Source organism: Globicephala melas, chromosome 3 (assembly GCF_963455315.2).
Source record: "Globicephala melas chromosome 3, mGloMel1.2, whole genome shotgun sequence".
Lineage (NCBI taxonomy): Eukaryota > Metazoa > Chordata > Mammalia > Artiodactyla > Delphinidae > Globicephala > Globicephala melas.
In genome coordinates this window covers 94,058,364-94,076,377 of record NC_083316.1, presented here as the reverse complement: position 1 = coordinate 94,076,377, position 18,014 = coordinate 94,058,364, and the positions used below count along the sequence as shown (strand labels likewise).

At 34.5% G+C, this 18,014-nt stretch overlaps 1 protein-coding gene across 1 annotated transcript in view; it reads left to right on the top strand.

Moving 5' to 3' along the window:
* Nucleotides 1-18,014, top strand: part of CCDC112 (coiled-coil domain containing 112) — a 30,579-nt gene that overhangs the window by 7,013 nt on the left and 5,552 nt on the right. Inside the window, exons 2-6 of the mRNA XM_030869852.2 lie at nucleotides 6,389-6,510; nucleotides 10,120-10,241; nucleotides 13,133-13,222; nucleotides 15,716-15,791; nucleotides 16,194-16,584. Of these exons, the coding sequence (XP_030725712.1) occupies nucleotides 6,389-6,510; nucleotides 10,120-10,241; nucleotides 13,133-13,222; nucleotides 15,716-15,791; nucleotides 16,194-16,584 (801 nt within the window). The remainder of the gene's footprint in view (nucleotides 1-6,388; nucleotides 6,511-10,119; nucleotides 10,242-13,132; nucleotides 13,223-15,715; nucleotides 15,792-16,193; nucleotides 16,585-18,014) is intronic.

Here is an 18,014-nt window from a genome sequence, read left to right as displayed (position 1 = left end):
ATCCCTGGAATTCACATAACTAGAACAAGTAAGTGCACTTGACCCTTAAACAGCACGAGGGTTAGAGGCACCAACCCCTGCATAGTCAGAAATCTGTGTATAGCTTTTGACGCCTCAAAAACCTAACTACTAATAGCCTACTGTTGATCTTTTGGTCAGTTAACACATATTTTGTTATACTGTATTGTATACAGTCATATAATTTGACTGTATTATATACAGTCATATAATGACTGTATATAGTTATTATACTGTTGTTACAGTATACATACTGTTGTATACTGTTGTATACATTGTTACAATTAAATAGGCTAGAAAAAGTAAAATGTTACTAAGAGAATCATAAGGAGGCAAAAACACATGAACAGTACTGTACTGTACTTATCGATACTGTAAGTTTACATGATTTGTTTATAAGATGAATTGCCAGTCAGTATCTACATCAGTATTGTCTTATACAAAACACTATAGATGTTGTATGTATTACTAACACTAGACATCAAAAATGAAAACATAATGTGAAGAAGAAATTCATATTTATTTACAAATATAATGGTCCATGCACTGATAATGAAGAGCAGCAATATGATTGCTTTATGGTAGCCTAATATAGTCGATGCGTTTGCTTCACAATAGCCTAGCCTATACACCAGTGAATGAATCATTATAAAATTTTTATGGCATACAATATTATCATCATATTCATAATGTAACATTGGGAACATTGTTCCATTTTTTTCAAAAACCACTTACCTGTGATGTTAGGCTGCTAGGCACTTTCTCCAATTAAGAGAGAGAAAAGCATACTGTACGGTAATGTAATTCTTTGAAAACAAAGTTATAAAACAGTAAGAAAACTAACGCATTATTAATTTTATATGACTGTCACTCACCTTATGCCTATGTCAGGATAGACTAGTATCTACATATATTTCATGCATTCATGACATACCTTTTTCTTAATTATTTTGATATTTCTAGGCTGTGTGATTCGTCTGTTTTTTTCAAATTGTCACAAATCTCCAAAATTTTTTCCAGTATATTTATTGGAAAAAATCTGTGTATAAGTGCACCTGCTTCAAATCTGTATTTTTCAAGGGTCAACTGTATAGTACTTCTCAGAATTGGAGCATATTTTCCTCAGCTAAACATAATTTCCCCATATGATCAAGATTATATTATACTTGTAAGCTAATGAACAAATTTTTAAAAATTGTATTCTCTACACACATTTCTCAAGTACAATGTAAAAATCTTTAGTGGAAAAAATGGAGAAATTTAGACAATCCCAGATTTTAAAAAACTGAGAGGATTCATTGCCAGCATATCTGCCCTACAAGGAATACTAAAGGAAGTCCTTCGAGCAAAAGTAAAAAGATACTAGGTAATAATTCAAATCCAAGTGAAGAATAATATCGATAAAGAGTACTGGTAAAGGTAAATATAGAGGTAAATATAAAAGTCAGTATAATGTAAAGGTATATAATAATAAAGGTAATGTATGATAATATATTATTATAATAAAGGTACATATAAATATATTTGTAATATATAATAATAAAGACAAATGTAGAGGTAAATATAAATGTCAGGGTTTTTTTTGTTGATAACAAATTTCTTTCATAAAATAGAGAAGGGAACACTTCTCAACTCATTCTATAAGGCCATTGTTACCTTGATACCAAAATTAGACATCACAAGAAAGAAAATAACAGATCAGTATCTCTTATGCATACAAATGCAAAGATTCTCAACAAAACCGTATCAAGCCAAACCTAACAACATAGGGGAGGATTTTACACCATGATTAGTTGGGATTTATTCCAGGTATATGAAAATCAATCAACATAATAGAACATACTAATAGAATAAAGGACAAAAACCATATAATCATCTCAATAGATGCAGAAACAGCAACTGAAAAAATCCAGCACTCTTTCATGATAAAAATATTCGACAAGTTAGCAATAGAAGGAAACTCCTCTGCCTGTTAAAGGCATCTATGAAACACCAACCTCTAACATAATACTTAATGACAAAAGATTGAAGACTTCCCATAAGATCAGGAATAAGACAAGAATATCCACTCTCACCACTTTATTCACTGGAGATTCTAGCCAGGCAACTAGGCAAGAAAAACAAAAAGCATTCAGATTGGAAAAGAAGAAATAAAACTATCCTTATTTGCAGATGACATGATCTTGTATATAAAAAGTCCTAACTAATCCTCCAAAAAAACTATTAGAGCTAATAAACAAGTTCAGCTGTTTGCAGGAACTTGCAGGAAACAAGAGCAATGTACAAAAATCAGTTGTACTTCTATACAGTAGTAATGGACCATTCAAAAATGAAATTAAGAAAATAGTGCCATTTTGGAGTATTACTCAGCAATAAAAAAGAATGAAATATTGCCATTTGCAGCAACACAGATGGACCTAGAGATTATCATACTGAGTGAAGTAAGTCAGACAGAGAAAGACAAATAGTATATGATATCGCTTATATGCGGAATCTAAAAAATAATACAGATCAAGTTTTACAAGACAGAAACAGACTCACAGAAAAAACAAAAACAACAAAAAAAGTATGGTTACCAAAGGGGAAAGAGGGGGAGCAGGGATAAATTAGGAGTATGGGGTTAATGGATACATACCACTATATATAAAATAGATAAAGAACAGAGATTTACTATATAGCACAGGGAACTATATTCAATATCTTGTAATAACCTATAATTGAAAAGAATCTGAAAAAAATGTAAGAATCATTTTGCTGTACATCTAAACTAACACAATACTGTAAATCAACTATACTTCAATTAAAAAATTTAATATTCCATAGTATAATGAAGAATAAAATACATAGGAATGAATTTAGCAAAAGAAGTGCAACACGTTTAAGTTTTTGAAACATATGTTTCGAAAACTCAGAAACATCATTGAGAGAAATTAAAGAAAACCTACCTAAACGAACATTCTGTGTTCATGAATATGAAGACTTAATATTCGTGAGATGGCAGTACTCCCTAAATTGATTTACAGATTCAATGCAATCCCTATCGGAATCTCAGCTGTCTTTTTTTGTTGTTTTTTTTGCAGAAACTGTCAATCTGATCCTAAAATTCATGTGGTAAATTCAAGGGACCCAAAATAGTCAAAACAATCTTGAAAAAGAACAAAGTTGGAGAACTCCCACTTCTTAATTTCAGAATTTACTGTGAAGCTACAGTAATCAAACAGTATGGTACTGGCACAAGGATAGACATACCAGTGAGAGTTAAGAGTAAACCCTTACATTTGTGGGCAATTGATTTTCAACAAGGGTGCTAATATAGTTCAATAAGGAAAGAATAGTCTTTTCAACAGATGGTGTATTCACATAAAAAAGAGTGAAGTTGGACTTCTCTCACACACCACATATAAAAATTAACTCAAAATGGATTAGAAACCTAAATCTGGGAGATAAAACTGTAAAACTCTTAGAAGACAACTTAGATGTAAGTCCTCATAACCTTTAATTAGGTAATGGTGTCTTCTATATGACATCTAATGCACAAGCAGCTGAAGATAAAATAAAGTGGACCAGCAAAATTTAAAACTCTGTGCTTCAAATGACATTATCAAGAAGGTGAAAAGACAGCTCAGAGAATGGGAGAAAATATTTACAAATCATATTTTGATAAGGACATATCTAAAATATATAAATAACTCTTACAACTCAAAAATAAAAACACAACCCAATTTTAAATATAGGGAAGGAGATAAATAGATACTTCTCCAAAGAAATAGCCAATAAGTACATGGGAAAATGCTCAGTATCATTAGTCATTATGGACTAACGAAAAACCACTGTGAGATACCATTTCACATCTATTAGGATGACTGTAATAAAAAAAGATAGACAATAACAAGTATCGGTGAGGATGTGAAGAAACTGGAACCCCCATTGGTGGCTGGTGGAAATGTAAAATGGTGCAGCCAGTGTGGAAAACAGTTTGGCACTTTTTCGAAACCTTTGTGCTTCAAAAGACATTATCAGGGAAGTGAAAAGGCAACTCAGAATTGGTGAAAATATTTGCAGATCATTTATCTGATAAGGGACTTATAAGAAGGCTCACAGCTTAAAAAAAAAACACGAAATTTTTAAATGGGAAAGTAAAAACGAGTTACCTATGATTCAGAAATTCCACTGCTAGGTATATACCCAAGAAAATTGAAAACATATGTTCATACTTAAACTTGTACACAAGTGTTCTTAGTAGCATTATTCATATTGACCAAATAGTGAAAGTAATCCCATTGTCCATTAACTGATGAGTAGATAAACAAAATATGCTAGATCTGTATGGAATATGACTTAGCCATAAAAAGGAATGAAGTACAGATTCATGGTACAACGTGGATGAATCTTAAAAAACATTATACTAGGGACTTCCCTGGTGGCTCAGTGGTTGAGAGTCTGCCTGCCAACGCAGGGGACACGGGTTCAATCCCTGGTCCAGGAAGATCGCACATGCCATGGAGCAGCTAAGCCTGTGCGTTGCAACTACTGAGCCTGCACTCTAGAGCCTGCGAGCCACAACTACTGAAGCCCACGTGCCTAGAGCCCGTGCTCCGCAACAAGAGAAGCCACCGCGATGAGAAACCCGTGCACCGCAACAAAGAGTAGCCCCTGCTCACCACAACTAGAGAAAGGCCGAGCAGCAACAACAACCCAACGCAGCCAAAAAAAAAAAAAAAATACATTAAATAAATTAAAAAAAAAATTTACTAAGTGAAAGAAACCAGACAGAACAGGTTGCGTGTTGTATGATCCTGTTTATATTAATTGTCTAGAATAGGCAAATCCAGAGTTGGAAAATAGATTAATGGCTGCCTAGGGGTATGGGGAGTGACTGCTTAATAAGTACAGGGTTTCTTTTTGGTTATGATGGAAATATTCTGGTACTAGATACTGTTGATAGTTGCACACCTTTGTGAATATACTAAAAACCACTGAATTGTAAACTTTATGTATACATTTTATGGTATGTGGATTATATCCCAATTTTAGAAGTATTTCCTAAATTCATTACTTTATTCTTGCTTGCTTCTCAAAATTTAAAGGCTTGTTTCCTTTTTTCTTTTTCTCCCACATCCAGGCTGTCAGCAATTCCTCTTGGTTATACCTCCCAGATATATTTAGTCTTCTTACTTTTAATCTTCACCGTCACCCTGGTAGCCCTGAACACCATCTTTCCTTGTCTGTGTTGCTGTGTCACCTGCCTCATAGATTCTCCTGCTTCCAGTCTTTCCTCACCTCCTCCTCCACCTTCCATCAATTTATTCAACAAAAAATTAGCCAGAAGGATTTCCTTTAAAAATTAAGTGTATATGGGCTTCCCTGGTGGCGCAGTGGTTGAGAGTCCGCCTGCCGATGCAGGGGACACGGGTTCGTGCCCCGGTCCAGGAGGATCCCACATGCCACGGAGCGGCTAGGCCTGTGAGCCTGCGCGTCCGGAGCCTGTGCTCCGTAACGGGAGAGGCCACAACAGTGAGAGGCCTGCGTACCGCAAAAAAAAAAAAAAAAAATTAAGTGTATCGTGGCATTTTCCTACTCTAAACCCTTCAGTAAAATCGAGACTCCCCTAGTGACTTAAAATGCTGGAGTGATGTGCCACTTGCCTACCTCTGTATCCTCATCTCCTACTTTACTCTGCACTTTACTAATCTCGTGTCACAGTTGCCTTTTCTCTGCTTTAACTAGCCAAGGTTTTTCCTGCTCTAGGGCTTTTGCACGTGCTAGTCCCTCTGCCTGGCACACCTTTCCCTATAGTTTTTGGCATGGCTGGCTCCATTCTTCCTTAAACATCATCCCCTCAAATAGAACTTCTGTGGCCATTCTAACTGAAAAAAAAAAAATAAAAAAAAAATAATGCTTTGCCCCATTATTTTCATCTCAACATTTTTTATTTCCTTAATAGCACGTACCATGTTTTTGTTTTTAATTTATTGCTTTTTTACTCTTTTCTTTTTAAGTCTGTTCCCCTCACTAGACTTTAAGTCAAGCGCCATATTATCATGGGCTATCATTGTTTCCCTAGTGTCTAGTGCAGCACCTGTCACATCATAAGTGTTCAATACATATTGGTAAATGACTGATTGAATGAAAGAATTAGATCTGTTTCTGAAAATCCCTGAAGACTTTACATATCTTACTTACTAATTTAGCATTTTAAGATAGATATTCCTTCTTCCACAAAATGTATTTTTAAAAATTAAATAAGATTGGCCCCCAAATTATCCCCTGAGAAACTCCATCATTGATGTTTTTTCTCTGAAAAAAATTCCACCTTCATCTCCTACCATTTTTATTATTGAGGATAAATTTATTTTTGTTTTCTATTCAGAGTGATGGCTGTTTTGGTACTTCAGGTGGAATTCGTCCTTTTCAGCTTCAAAACTGGAAGCAGAAAGTTAGTCGGACTAAGAAAGCAGAATTCATACGTACAGCAGAAAAATTTAAAAATCAGTAAGTATAAAAACATTATCTTCAGATAACATTACTAGCCATTTTATGGTGAACAGCATAAAAATTCTACTACACCCTATCCAGTCCCACACTAAGTTATGAAATTCTAGTCACTAGTCTTTCAGATGTAAAACAAGAGAAAGGTGAGAAGTGTGAAATAGACATATGATAATAAGCTATTTAGTATAAAGTTAATTTTAAGTATAGTTATTTAAATTTTATTTATTTATTTTTACCATTTTGAGACAGTGTATATCAACAAAAACAAAAGTTATTTCTTTAGATCACATATATCAAGTAACAGATTAAATACATTTTTACTTACCTAGGTGAGCACTCAGTAAATCTTTTTGAGTGAGTGAATAATTTTAATGAAACGTCTGTGCTGTACCCTTGAGGTTTTTTTATTGGCCTTTTCATTGGTTTCCCTTCCTTGGTCTCTGCCCTTTCAGATCCATCCTGCACATTATGACTAGAATGATTGAGAAGTTGGCATTTATTTTAAGTTTTAGTGTATATGTATTTTTAAAATAACCAGTGATATTTACTCAATGTTTAACATTATCGGTAGCACCATATGATATGATGAATATCATGAGTAAAGATAAAAGAATTAGTATTCAGAACACCCAACCCTATCCTATAGCTGGAGGCTTTGTACAAACACTGCTCTGAATTTATACAATATCAGTTTGCTAAGGAACCAAGAGAAAAGGAGTCATTTGTAAGAAATAGTCTCTGGACCAGAATTAGTGGCAGTTGGGTCTGTTTAGAAATTCTACCAATAAAAAGTGTACTGTTCGAATTTTGAAAAGTTAGACCGTACTGTAGTCTTGTGAGATTGAATTCTCACTGTATTTGTATAATTTTTATATTTTTAATACTCAGAATTTGATAAAATACATTTTTTTTAAAATTTCCAAAATGCATTACCTTAGATAGAATTGGACTCTAGGTTAAGAATTCTGGTCATGTTTCTCTCTAGATAGGGTAATCCACCAGGCGGTTAATGTCCATATATATAGCAAACCAGTAGATTATGCCAGTATAGATAGATACCTTGTCTATCAGTGTGTGTAGGTTTTGTAACTCTGATTAATCTTCCTTCATCTGTTGTAAGGTTTTAGAAAAACTCATTGAAAGAGTATTAGAAAAATTCATTGAAATTGAATCCAACAATTCTCATTGGATGCAAAGGAAAGAACACCATTTGTAATATAATTGTTTTATTTTCAGAATAGGTTATACATTCACATAATTCAAAAATCAGTTCATATCAAAGGGTCTACAGTGGAAGGTCTTTGTTTCAAACACTTCCGTTCCCCTCAGCTAGTAGTTTTAGTTTCTTATGTATCCTTCCAGAGATCTTTTATGTACTTACAAGGAAATAAAAAGACATATTCAGATGGTTCCTTTTTTATATAAATGGTAGCATACTGTATACACTGTTCTGCATCTTGTTTTGTTTTTTTAACTTAAGAATATATCCTAGATACCAAGGAGTTATTGATTTTGTCAGGCATGATAATGGCATTATAATTATATATGTCAAGTATCCATAATCTGTAGAAATGTACACTGAAGTATGTTGGGGTGAAACTATATAATGTAGTAGATTTACTTTAGAATACTTAAGCAAAAAAGGAAGAGAAAAGATAAGAAAAGGTAGCTGAACCAAGAAGGAAAAAGGTAAAACTGTTGAGTGAATCAGAGTGATATGAGGTATATATTGTATGAAGCTATCTGAGGGGAGTCGGTTTACCATTCTCTACTTTTGGGTATATCTAACATTTTCGTATAAAACCTTTGTTAAAAAAGAGTGTATCTTGGAGATCTTTTCTTATCAGTACATAGAACACGGTACTACTGCATTGTATTCCACTGTAGGGGTGTACCATCATTCATTTAACCTGCCCCATAGTGATAGACATTTGGGTTATAGTAAATCTTATGTTATAACATAATGCTGAATTAATTGCAGTTTCCACATAGGTTCACATTATGTTGCACATGTGTGAGTGTATCTTTAGGAACAATTCCTAGAAGTAGAAATGCTGGGTCAAAGGTATATGAATTTGCAAATGTGATGAATATTGCTAAATTGTCCCCCATAGGCAATTTATGATTTCACCAACAATATATGAGAGGACCCATTTCATCACAGTTTCATCATCAGAATATATTATTTAAAGTTGTGATTTTTTCCCTAGTCTGATAGGTATACAGTGTTACCATGGTATAGTTTTAATATTCATTTCTCGTATTATGAGTGAGGTTGAACACCTTTTCATATGTTTGGCAATTTGTCTCCATTATTACATTTTGAATGTCTTTATAGGTTAATATTTCTAATCCAGGAATATCAAAACATACTTACTGTCGTCACATATCCTGTGTCCATGACAAACATTTCTATTTGATCATAGTAACTTCCCCCACCCCAACCAGAGACTAGATGGGCTGGAGTCCTCAGTGCAGGACTCCAGTAGCTACCCTCAATCTGTTAGAGTTGACCTGCAGACTGACATCTATTTGACGTCTCTGTTCTACCCCTTCCTTCCTTTCCCAACATACGTGCAAGTTATGACCTCTTCAGCCTTTGGGGCAGCCAGGTAGGGCCTGTGACATTCTCATCTGTTTACCCCAGTATGCCTTATGGATATTAAATTTTTCTCTATATGTGGCAAGTGAAAAAGATTGGGAAACTCTACCTTAGATAGTTGCCCCTTGGGTTATATGAAATTAAGTCAGTGGCCAGAGATACTCCACCACTCATTAAATTCAGGATTAGTGGAGAAGTCATGTTAATTTCCACCTTGTGGGAGAAAGAAAACAGGCGTTGAGAAAGTAAATTTCTGTGTCCAACTAAAAAAATTTCTTGATGGTAATTGTCTTGTTTTACCCTGGGGTTCAAGCTAACATTAAAAGTCCTACCTACCAATAGGTAGATGGACTAAAGCCAAGGAGCAAGGATGAGACGAAGGAAGCTTTGAAGTAAATGTAGACAGTATCCCTTAAATATACAAAAATTCCTAGATTGTTTGCCTTTTGAAGTTTTAGTTTTACTAATATTAATAACTTGCATTTCCATAGTGCATTTTACTGTATAAAGATCCCTCACATATATTAGCTCATACAATATTAATCACAGCCCTGTTGGGTAGTGCTGAGTTGTTATTATTCACTTTTTATTGATGAGGATGTTCATGCCTGGAGAGGTTAAATGTCTTGGCTCATGCTACAAAGTTAACAGTATCTCCTATTGAAAGCAGCCATCAGCAGTGGTGACAATTTTCAGCCCACGGTGAGATTGAGTTGGAATCAATAGCCAAAAGTTTATGTGTTTTCAAAGCAAGTCTATGATTAAATTTTCTTAAATTAACATTTTGTAACTTAAGTAACAATTCAAATTACTGTTGATTTTAGTTGAACTTAACAGTTTTCTAACTACTATTTTGACTCCTTAGCCTTATTGATCCAAGTAATTATATTTTGAATCCTTAGATGAATTAATCCAAATATAAAGTACAGACTGTAAGTATCTTCATATTTTAAACAATTAAAAATATACTTAAATCATATTTACACTATTTGTTTCTTTCCCTAAAGAGTTATTAACATAGAAAAAGATAAACACAATCATTTCTACAACCAAAAAAGTGACTTCAGAATTGAACATAGTATGCTGGAAGAATTGGAAAATAAATTGATTAACAGCCGGAAAACAGACAGTAAGTGGAGTTCATGATGAACAAAACCTGAGATATAAAGTTATAGTTTTGCCCTGTGCTTTGTCTTTGTTCATTGACTGTGTTATTTTCTCTATCAAGGTACTTTCTAGCTGGTAATGAGTTTATCTTTTAGGGGTATGTATTTATTTTTTGGGGTCACTAGTTATTCTGACTGGATTGTTTTCTGTGTATATTTCTTTAATTTTAATAGGAAAAAGAGGGTTTTGTTTTCTGGTTGTCAAATCAATTAATGCTATTAAATTTTTTTAAAGTAAAGGGAAATTGATTCCTGGGCTGTCTGATCTTAGCTCATCACCACGATCTTACTGACTGAGCCCCGGACTAAGTAAGCATCAACAGATTCAGAGCCTGTACTTAATGGTATGAAGTGGTCAAGTCACATAATTGCTTAAACTGGAGTTTACTTGTCTGTGATATAAAACCTACCATTTCTACCATAGTAGAGCTGTCTGTGCATCTGATGAAATAATATATAAGAAAGTGCCTTAGAGGTTGTACAATGAATATGTTCTGTTGTTTGTTATGAATATTAATCATTGTTAACAGTGTACTAAATGTTGGCCTTAAAAAAGAATTCTACAAGAATACTTTGTTTCCTTGTAGAGTAGATTTTATATGCTGCAAAGTCCTTATGTTATAATAATAAAAACATCTTAGCTTTGATTAAAGGAAAAATAATGGTTATCAACCCACTGAGCTTTATAAAATATTAAGACTTATTATATAGAGATTATACTGCTCATGGGACTCCCTTATAGTCAATTAAAAGAATATTTTAATAAGTTTTTCCTTTCAGAATGTAAGATTGCGCTATTTCAAAAAGTCATCTTTTGTGAGATAGTGGCAAGAATCATTCTCCCTCTTGTGTTGGAATGATAAGACCTAACATAAATGCCAAATTGCCAGTTCTCCTCTTTGATTCATAAAGGAATCTAAGCATCCCTTGTTTAATATTTCTTAATGTCCCTCAGTTCTTTTACAGACAACAGCAAGGCTGATCTTTCTGTCTCTCAGTCATGCCATTAAGTAGAGTGTCTCCATTCTGTGCATTTTAAATTATTTGATTTTCCCCCTTTTAAGGCAACTTTATTTTTATCATTTTATTTCTCTTCTACAATTTTGCCTCTCTTTATTCACACTTTGTGTTTATTTTATCTAGGAGAAGAAGGAATGCACTGTGTTAGTATAAGGATATAGAAATTTCCCCTTCACATATTACAGCTCAGGAGTACTAAATACATATTCCTTACATCAAATATCATGCCACAATTTTAGCCTGAATTTATGTAATATTGTATTTGAATGGTTTGCCTGCAGTGCAGAATGTCAGTTCCAAATGAATTAATAAAAGATCATTTGCCCGGACTTCCCTGGTGGCGCAGTGGTTAAGAATCCGCCTGCCAATTCAGGAGACATGGGTTCGAGCCCTGGTCCGGGAAGATCCCACATGCCGCGGAGCAACTGAGCCCGTGTGCCACAACTACTGAGCCTGTGCTCTAGAGCCCGCAAACCACAACTACCGAAACCCACGCACAGCAAAGAAGACCCAACGCAGCCAAAAAAAATAATAAATTAATTAATTAATTAAAAAAATAAAAAGATCATTTGCCCTGTAGCAGTATCACTGTAGCTGATCAAACTGTGGCAAAAATAAAATAACAAAAAACACTTTCCTGATTACTTTACTAGGGAAGTTTCTTGACCTAAAGTTTCAACAGTAAGACTCTGTAAAATACATTGGATAAAGTTTCTACTTTTATGGAACATTTGAATTTTAATAAAAAATAGAACAAGCCAAAGTCACATACACATATTTGAGGTTTGTTTTGAATATTAGCACTGGCTTCAGGCCTAAAGGTAAACTTTTTAAAAAATAATTGCTTTTAAGGACTTTTGAACAGAGCTTTTTGGTGCCTCATGTTCATTTGTGGAAAAGTTGCAAAAAAATAAGAGAGGGGGGGTGCATAAGTAAAATACCCAAAGATGATAAAATATTACTATATATGAATATGTATATGAATGTGAATATTTGACTTTAGCCTAATAATTTAAGTAAATATTAAACTTCAGAAAGAAAACATGAAAGAAGAACCCAGTCTTCCTGTTGCTGATACGGAACATCTGAAAATGGCTTTGAGACCCTCTTCTGTTCTTCAGGCTTTTATTGTGGGCCTAACACTTTACTTCAGACTGGTCCTTTGGCTGAGCTTGGCAACCTGTAGCATACATACCAGTAAATGGCACCTGAGACATCTCCTCAAGGCCATGACTGTGACACCAGTGGGTATCACCAGCCCCATCTTAGAGGATGTGGTTAGATGAAGTTAATTCTCACTAGGAAGTTTGTCAGTATTCATAGAATTAATATTGGTTAGACAGTTTTAATATTCCAACAGTAGTTGAGGTCAAAATCTATGTCCATAAATTAAAACAAATTAAAAGAGAAAGAAAAAAACTGTTAAAGAACAAAACATGACTAAACCTATGCTACTGATCCATGTATTTGAGTGTCCAATAACTCAGTCTCTAGAGTTTAAAAAAATATTTCCAAGGACATTTCCTTGGCACAGGTTATAGTAAGATTTAGCCTATTGTGCTTTAAAACATTAGAGGAAATTGAGAGATGGTTTAGTTAGAGCAAGAGTTTGTTCAGGCTGTTTTGACACTTATAAATAACCATCTTTTGTTCATTATTTAATTGCTCTTCACTATCATTTATTAAATAGTGGTGATCATAAGGGAGTGACATAAGTGGTGACTATAAGGGAGTCCCATGAGCAGTATAATCTCTATATAATAAGTCTTGTGTGAAGAATCCTGAACCACATTTGTCATAGAGTTATTTTAAAGTACATACTTCTCCCTTACAGGAGTAAAAATCCAGCAACAATTGGCCAAAATACACAACAATGTAAAGAAACTTCAGCATCAGTTAAAAGATGTGAAGCCTACACCTGATTGTAAGTAAATTTAGATTTTATATTTTTTCTCATGTATTAGTTTTTTCTTTTGTTCATTAGAAAAGTTTATATTTTTCTAGTAAGAATTTTTCTATTTGGCATTAATGGAGGAGCTAAGCCCTACTTTTTGGTTAGGGATTAATAAGGATACATCAGAAAACTGTAATATCTGGTGTTTATGTATTTTTTTATCTTTAAAATGCTATCAAACCCTTACAACTTATGAAGTAGACAGAACAGATAATAGTGTCACATACAGGATGAAGAATCTGTGGTATGCAAAGATTCAGATTCAGCTGATGAAGAGGAAAAAAAGACTGATTTCTTGATTCTTAGCCTAGTGTTTTCCCATCATTTGCTTTTTGAAATTATTGCCTTTCAGAGGCATTTCAAATACCTAAGGGAATGGCTAAGTAGTATTGGGGCAAATTCTAGTCATTTGTGAAAAACAAAATTGTATCCTTACCTCCTTGCTTAAGCCAGCATTCATTTCTGAGAGATCAAAGCAATGCAGTAAAGTGCTCAAGATGTATGGACTTAAGAATCAGACACATGTTGGGTCAAATCCTTGAACTATGAGTTAAGTGATTTTAGGCAAGTTACCTGATCTCTTTGAGCTTTCATTTACTTAGCTCTAAAATGGAGATAATCATACAACCTAACTCATAGAGTTGTTGCAGGAATGAAGTGAGACAATGCACATAAAGCATTTATGCACTGCTTATAACATAGTAAGCAATAAAAAATAGTAAATATAATTATTATTTATTAAATTAATACATGAAACCATTAAAATATTAGAAAGGAACATGGGTTAATATTTTTATAATTGTATTATAATTTATAAGAATGACAAAGATCAGAAACCATAAAGAAAAAAGTGGACATAATTGACTATTAAAAAATACCTCAAAACCATAAGCAAAGTTGAAATACAAATTAGGAAAATATTAGCAGTATATATGTGACTTAAAAAGCTAATATCCATAATGTGTAAAGAGTACCTACAAATTAGAGCAACAGAAAAATGGGCAAAGATTGTAAGTTGCATATTATAGCAAAAGAAACACAAAACACATGTGAAAAGGTGCTCAGGCTTATTAATTATTATAAAAATGTCAATTAAATCAATGACAATAAATTTTTGGTTATTTTGGAACTGGCTAGAATTACATGGGAAGGAGCACTCTCAAGAACTGTAAAGAGATAGAGCCTCTTTGAAGGACAGTGTGACAGTATTTAGCATACTGTAAAGTGGGCATACTTTTTTGATTTAGCATTTAAGGTTATCAGTTATCCTCTAAAAGTATTTATTTGAGGTGGCAGGGATAGACTGAGAGTTTGGGATTGACATGTACACACTGCTATGTTTAAAATAGATAGCCAGCAAGGACCTACTGTATAGCACAGGGAATGCTGCTCGATATTCTGTAATAACCTAAATGGGAAAAGAATTGAGAAAGAATAGATACATGTGTATGTATAACTGAATCACCTTGCTGTACACCTGAAACTAGCACAACATTGTTAATCAACTATACTCTGATATAAAATAAAAATTAAAAATATTTATTTGAGCATGCAAAAATATGTATGCAAAGATAGTTACTACAGCATTGCATCTATTTAAAGGTTCATCAGTTGGAGAATTAATTAAATGAATTAGGGTAGCATTAGACAATGAAATACCATGTAGCCATAAAAAGAATGAAGTAGCCATATATATATTGATATGGAAAGTTAACTACAGCATTTTGTTAAAGAAAAAGTGCATGTCACAAAAAAATATATGTGGTATAAAATATTTTTTTTGGAAAAATATTTAAGATATGTACATAGGAAAAAATCTGTAATAAAAAAACTGCAATCGGGGCTTCCCTGGTGGCTCAGTGGTTGAGAGTCCGCCTGCCGATGCGGGGGACACAGGTTCGTACCCCCGTCCGGGAAGATCCCACATGCCGCGGAGCGGCTAGGCCCGTGAACCATGGCTGCTGAGTCTGCGCGTCCGGAGCCTGTGCTCCGCAACGGGAGAGGCCACAGCAGTGAGAAGCCCGCGTAACGCAAAAAAGAAGAAAACAAAAACAAAAAACTGCAATCATAAAAATTCACTTTTTAAAAGCACATTTTTTTCTTATCCTTTAGGCTAAGAAATGTGTTTTATATATATATATATATATATATATATATAATTTTTGCGGTACGCGGACCTCTCACCGCTGCGGCCTCCCCCGCCGCGGAGCACAGGCTCCGGACGCGCAGGCCCAGCGGCCATGGCGCACGGGCCCAACTGCACCGCGGCATGTGGGATCCCTCCGGACCGGGGCACGAACCTGCGTCCCCCACACCGGCAGGCGGACCCCCAACCACTGCGCCACCAAGGAAGCCCCCTAAGAAATGTTTTTAAATTAAGGGAACATTCTAATTTTCTTCCTAATTTTTAATCCTTAGTCATAATAAAGTATGACATAATTTTTCCTTTTTTTCTATTTACAGTTGTTGAAAAGCTCAGAGAAATGATGGAAGAAATTGAAAATGCAATTAACACTTTTAAGGAAGAGCAGAGGTTGATGTATGTTTTAAATACATTTTAATATACAATTATTTACCTTTTTTTCAATAACTCTTTACTAGATTGTTGTATGTAAACTATTTTATTGTTATGTATTTAATACTAGTCTTACACAAAGGCAATATAAAACCTCTTTTCTTTTACTTTAGGTTTTAGACTGCTTTTCATGTTTGAAGTGAATTTTCATTTATATTTGGACACTATAAAATCTCAAATAAGAATTTGAAAGATTGTTTTTTCTCTGAGGAAACTCTTTTAAGGCTTAGATTTATAAATGTTAATAATGTAAAGTGAAGAAGATGACATCAAAAGAGTTGGGAATAATAAAATTTGAAGAAAAATGAAGGGTTAATATGGATTGGTTTGTATCTTATTTTTCAAACTTTATTTTTAAAATTTTAGCTATGAAGAGCTTATTAAAGAAGAGAAGACAACTAATAATGAGTTGTGTGCCATATCAAGAAAAATTGACACATGGGCTTTGGATAATTCAGAAACAGAGAAAGCTTTCAGAGCAATGTCGAGCAAAGTTCCTGTAGACAAAGTAACACCAAGTACTCTTCCAGAAGAAGTGGTAGAGTTTGAAAAATTCCTTCAGCAAGCAGGAGGGCGACAAGGGGGCTGGGATGATTATGATCACCAGAACTTTGTAAAGGTGAGAAACAAGCATAAAGGGAAGCCAGCATTTATGGGAGAAGTTCTTGAACACCTTCCTGGAAGAACACAGGATGAAGTTCAACAGCATGAGAAATGGTATCAAAAATTTCTGGCCCTAGAAGAAAGGAAAAAAGAGGTAATAACAATTATAATAGCTATTATTTGTTGTATATTTTTGTGTTCTAGGACTGTGCTAAACTCTTTAACACGTATTATTAACTTTACAACAACCCCGTGAGGTGTGTTACAGTTTTTCCCCCCATCTTATAGAGGGTGAAACTGAGGCATTGAGAAGTGAAGTCATTTTAGTGGAACTATAGTTGGACATCCTCAACATCCAGCATATCTACTCCAGTAAATAATACAGTGGGTCAGAAAATGTCTGACAGTGGGCAACACCCTCTGTGTCCACTAGAAGTGTGGGAAATGCAGATTTACCCAGGCTTTTGATAAAAGTCATCTTACCAGCAAAGGCCACATTATTTTCAACAGAAAATAAAGAGGCAGTAGAAAGAAAGCTCTTTGACTCAAAAGTTTCTTTTAGTTTTGGCACTTCAGCCTCATTGTTTATTTTAAAAGACTCAAAATTTTGGCAACTCCAGAGTAAAGGGGTAACTCTTAATTGCAGCAAATACCTAAAAAGTTCCATTTTCACAAAAATATTATTCTGGCTCTGGTTTAGATCAGGATTTCTCAACATTAGCATTGTTGACCATTTGGGCTGGATAATTCTTCGCTCTGGGGGCTCTCCTGTGCATCGTAGGATGGTTAGCAGCATCCTTGACCTCCACCCATTAGATGCTGGTAGCAGCCCCTGAATTGTGATTATCAAAAATATTTCCAGACATTACCAGATGTCCCCTGGAGGGTAAAAATTGCCCCTGGTCAAGAACCATGGGTTTAGATAGTCTAAGTTTGAGTCACTTTTTTGTAGACTTCAGCTAGATAAACTTTAACTCGATTGGTTTAACAAGAAAGGTATGACAGTTCAACAAACAGCATACCTAAGGAGCATTAAAGAAATATTTGATTGCACGTGTAGTCTAAAGTTTTAGAAGAAATAGCTGGCATTTGTTGTTGCAGTTGTTTCTGCCCAAAATAAGTTGAATGTTTGTAAGGTTGAGACTTGAAACTTTAAGAAAAACTTTGAAACATAAGTCATTTTTAAAAACTCAAAATAACAAGCAATTAAGAATTATTTGGGATTTTTTTCTCCACGATACTGAAAACTTGAGGTCCACAGGCCAGCAAAGTGGTCCGTGGACCAGCAAAGTCAGCATCACCTGGGAACTTGTTAGAATTTAGCAGGCCCCAACCCCAGACCTAATCTCAACTCTGGGGGCGGGGCCCCAAAATCTGTGTTTAAACAAGTACTCTAGGTTATTATGTTAACAAGCTAAAGTTTGAGAACCACCTCTCTAGGGAAAAGGAACAGACACAGTGCTTCTTGTAATGAAGGTAAACCACCTGGATTCCGGCTTTCTCTTCTTATTCCCAGCCACTCTGTTTCCTGATATCTGATGATTGATTGGATGTAGGGGTGAGGTAAGAGGGGGTGTGAAAGTG